This window comes from Cladosporium halotolerans (genome assembly GCF_011745625.1).
Source record: "Cladosporium halotolerans strain TM138-S3 chromosome Unknown Sca192, whole genome shotgun sequence".
Lineage (NCBI taxonomy): Eukaryota > Fungi > Ascomycota > Dothideomycetes > Cladosporiales > Cladosporiaceae > Cladosporium > Cladosporium halotolerans.
The window spans coordinates 1-4784 of NW_027191641.1; the positions used below are offsets into that span (position 1 = coordinate 1).

The 4784-nt window shown below is 55.2% G+C and overlaps 1 protein-coding gene across 1 annotated transcript; it reads right to left on the reverse strand.

Moving 5' to 3' along the window:
• Positions 1-2881: 2881 nt before the first annotated feature.
• On the reverse strand, positions 2882-3891 carry WHR41_09550 (uncharacterized protein; the record flags this gene model as incomplete). The annotated part of the gene is made up of 5 exons (XM_069378153.1): positions 2882-2922; positions 2986-3130; positions 3181-3417; positions 3492-3648; positions 3704-3891. The coding sequence occupies 5 exons, from the start codon at positions 3889-3891 to the stop codon at positions 2882-2884; spliced, it is 768 nt and encodes a 255-aa protein (XP_069224862.1).
• Positions 3892-4784: the final 893 nt, after the last annotated feature.

Consider the following 4784-nt stretch of genomic DNA (forward strand, 5'->3'; position numbering starts at 1 on the left):
AATTGCATGAATTGTTTTGGGCCTCGGGCGGCCGACCACGGATGCGCCGAACGTACCAAGTGTCATCGACGGTCCTGAATGCATGAAGAAGCGACGCGTTGAGAGAAGGTCCGCTGGAGACAGGTACCGACGGGGTGGGGGGTGTTAAAGGAACCCCAAGATGACAGCTGAGGCACGACCCCGTCCGACGAGGCATGCTGGAAGCCGGACGCGGTGGCAACGGCTCCCTTCAAAGACCCCATCACCCCACCACGGTGCCCCCATCATCGGCACTTCGACGTCATTATTCGGGCAGGCTCTCTCTCAATCCTTCTTTAGTACAACAACGTACGGACCAGCAGGAGTGGAATGCAGCTGGAGCAATCTTTCGCGATCAACATTAAACGTGACGGCCGGCGACCTTGCACTTCATCAAAGAAACCGTCTCCGGCGAGCAGACTCGAAGACCCGCCGTCAAAGACCGCACCTCCATAAGGATGGCCGCCGTTCTCACCGCAGCAGTCGCAGTTTGGCGTGGGTACACCAACATGCCCGACTCGTCCGAGCAGTCCGATCCAGGCCAGACTGATGTGTATGCTTCTACGCATCACGCGATCCCACGAGCTGTTCCTCCGGGCCTTGCCGAGAGATCGTCTCCTACGAGCAAGGTCAAGACAGCACCGGAGCAACAGCTCTTGACTGATCGTGAGCAGGTGCCGCGAACGGTCGCGGACCAACTCAGCAGCGAAAACAGGCGCACTCGCGGTCCCTCCGTGACGACCATTCGCGCAAGACTCGAGAGCCTAGAGACTCGATGCGATCTCCTTGAGCAAGCGCTACAGCGGACGCGCCAGGAAGCCGCATGGGGCAACGTGGAAGTCGCAGCCTCCAGTCGCAATGACGACTCTCCAGACACGGACACGAGCGACATCGCCACCGACACGAACCATTGCCAGGCGGCAAATCCCAAAGGACGTCAGAAGCGCAAGTCTGCAAGATCTGCAAGATCAGGAAGTCCTTCGGCAGAGCAACTGTCTCACAAACCAGTGTCGAAAAACACGAGGAGGCAACGCCGCGTCACGGACCTCATCGACGGCAACGAAAAATTGAGCTTACAAAGCGGAGGAAACACTCGTCGAAGGTTGCGGAGGTCGGTCAGTTGGCTGGGTTGACGCCGTCAGCGGCAAGGACGCCGTGCACCTTCCCCGGGCATCAGGAAGACGGACTGACCTACGATCGTAGCCATTCCATGAAGATGGGAACGGCGTGTTTGTACTGGAGGACGGCCAGCAGTATCTTGCCTCACCAGTCCATCCCGCGTGCGTCGGGCTTCGGGGTTTTTTCTTTTTAGAGGAAATTACTGTAACACATTATCAGCTTTCGTGTTGTACCACGCCATGACACTACCGCCTTCGAAAGCATCTTTTGCTCTTCTGTAGCCACCCGCCTCCATAGCACGCCACGCGTGATCCCCGTCGTCCTACAAGACGGCAGGTTACGAGGACGAGCACTTCTGCCATTTGACGCTTCGCCTTCACGTGACGAGGGTAGATTTGCCTGCGTGCGCGAGGTTAAAAGCAAGGTCAGGAAATCAGCTGCTTCGCAGAACACAGCTTTGTTAGAGCTGTGTGGTTGCTGGGAAGCATTCCACGTGATGCCAAGCATTGCGATTGGACAGTCCAACCGTAATGGTTGGCATTTTGTTGAGCTTTTCGGTTGCTAGGAAGCGTGGGCAGGGCATGTCGCTGGGAAGCAGGATGATTGCCCACCCCCGAGTTGATGGTTCGCGACGACAGTGCAGTGCAAAACTGTACTATTCCGAACTACAGTAGCCGACGCCTCATAGGCTATTCAGCTTGGATGCAACTTGATGTTTTTTCTCCAATCTAAATTAACCTTACTCTGACCGTGACAATTACCCAATCCACGTGATACCAAGCATTTCAGTTGGACTGCCCAGTATCTGCCTGTGCTGTCTGCCGTCTGGCGGTTCTTCCGGCATATGATTGTCGAGTCTTCACTAAGCCTTGAGCTCAGCCATTGCAAGCCGGCATCCTCGTCGACGCAGAGTCTACTTCCATTGGTTCGTGCAATGGTGAAGAGAGAAAAGTAGAGAGAAAGGGATAACTCCAGAATTAGTCGCATGGTCGAAACGGGTTTTCACAATATCGGAGGCGGCCTGGTTGACGAATCGAGGTGTCTAGATGTAAGGATGGTCGAGCCTGGCTGAGACGCAATGCGGAGATTTCTGGAGGTTGCAGGAAAGCGCCGCTGGGGAGTTGCCTGTGAATTTAAATCCTGATGGCGGAGAGCAAGTGACCGTCGGCCACTGCCAAGGTCTCATTGCCTGCCCATCTTCGGGGCCTGCGCCTTGGGGCTCTACAGACAAGAAGCCCCACCGCTAATGCAATACTGTAGGATTTGTATTCGGAGAGCTCCTCCAGGCAAGCATCACGCAACTCGGCATCTCTTTCGCGCACTACCCTCCGCGTCTTCTTTGTCGACCAGTCACAGGCCTTTAGCGGCCTTCGAATGCTGTCTTCGGAACCTCTGAGTTCGAGCTCATCCCAGATCAAATGTACAATCTCATCGAGATACAGTACAAGTCCGGTTTGATTTGTACTTTGTTGAGCAGCGCATCCAAAGTATGTGGAAGCATACTGGGACACCGTCCGCCAGTAAAGTTGGGCGCGCGTGGTGCACCAAACACCTGCATTCATGTTGGCGCGGACTCTGCGAACGGTGCGCATACTGCAAAGCAAGCGATATGGGCAATGTCCGTATCGCGAAACGACTTTGATTGAATCATGTCATACAGTTGGGTTCTTTGGGACTGTGCGAGGCGCTGCGCCGTGGTCCATGCAGGAAGGATCACCGGGGCTTGTAGGAGCGGCTGCAGTAGTCATTCCCGGAGCAAACCAGAACAAGGTTTGCGAGACAAGCCTTCGAAACGTCAAATGTGTTATTCAAGTCGATATAGGAATCCGGTACTGTATCATCACTGACATAAGCCTCCCATATCACTCACGGCAGCGAGCGCCTGTGTCAAGCCTTGAAGATGTAGCCATGCCGCGAGGAGAACAAGGAGATGGAAAATTTGATGACTCGAACCCCACACGTCGAAGCGACGCGGCCATTTTCGTTCTGGGAGCTGACAGAGTTAGTGGGGCGGTGAAGTCGAGGAGCCCCGTGGCTACTCACCCGCATTGCGTATATGATCGCACCACAAGTGTTTGCCACGGCCGTCCAGCACATCCAAGAAAGCGACATGCGCACGTATTGCAGCCGCCAGCCATACGTGACGACACCGTGGCTCGTAAACAACAGCGAGAGGGAGCCGAACGCGGCGTAGAAGATGGTGCGTCGCTTCCTGAGCCTTGCTGATGCAAAGTCTGTCCCTAGTATGGTCCTGCCGCAACACAGCGCAGACAAGCTGATCTTCCTGGGCGTCAACTCTTGGGCGCACTCATGCTCTTGAATGCATGCATGCATGCATGCATGCATGGGCTTACCAGTGTCCAATAGAGAATGCGAAGCTCTTTACTGCAGACGAATCCAAAATGAACCGTCGAGACCATTGCACCCCACATGAGCACAATGATACCGAGATAGTCCAGTCGGTTGCAGAGACTGGAAACTGACGGGCTGTGATTCGAGAGCAAGTGGAACCTCAAACTCGATCAGCGCGGATCGGCGGGTCAAAGAAGCGAGAATCCATGCTCACGCGGCCGAGCAGGCAAAGCAGATTGCTACGCTCCAACAGTATAACAAGAGGGCAATGCGGCCTTCGGATCGTCCGTGGGCCTGATCGAGATCTCGACCCCAAATCACGTGGAAGGAATAGAAGGCAAAGTCGGAGGCGCCGACAAGGTGCGAGTAGACATTAACGGACTGATTGTGTAGGTGAAGCATGCTGGCCACCGAAGCCCAGAGCGACCCGGACGCAGGTATTCACCGCACATCAGCAGACGTGAAAACGACAGGGGGTGGGCTGAGTGGAGACGCACCTGTAGCTTGAGATGATGTATTCATTGTCCTTCTCCCAGCTACCGATTTGGTGGATGTCAAGGAGTCGGTGAGGTGACTTGGAAGGGTTGCGCCATCCTCTGAAGGCAACGAAGGGCGCTCCCCGACCCGGCGGCGATGTGCTCATGTAGACGTCGTTGTACCGGCGAAGTGCCAGAGCGGAGAGGCCGACACTCGTGGCTGGGGTGAACAAGAAGTGACTACTATATCAGTGGAGAGCAGGGCACAACACTGCTGCGGGTCACTGGTTCTTTAAATAATCGCCGGAGATCAGCGTGACTCATACTCGGCCGTTGCTCCACGATTGCACACCGTGACACACGAGAATGGAATGAGGGCGAAGTGCTTGGTCTAGCCTTGGTAGAGTACAGTATTGCAACGCGGCAGCGCTGTGCAGTACAGTAAGTGGTATTGCTTTGCTTTACGCTGGGTCCAGCTGTACAGTACTATTCTCCACTCGCCATCTCAATCAGGTGCAGCGTTCGCCCACCCGTCTTGCAAGGTTTGCCCTCAAGAAGCCGCTCGGGGCCAACAATGTAGCAACGCAAAGCGTTGGGCTTCCTGCCCTCGCCCACGTTTGTGACATTCTCAGCGGCGTTCCGCGTATTTTTCCAGCTGCTCCTGCAGGCTCTCCAGATAGGTCACATACTCTTCTTTGTCGAAAGAATTGACAGAGGCAGTTCGACAGATGGAAGACGAGGAGGGAGGAGCGTCCTTTTTCGGTGATGGCTGGTGAAAATCGGGGGAACTTTTGTCTCCGTCTGAGGCTTGGAGGCTAC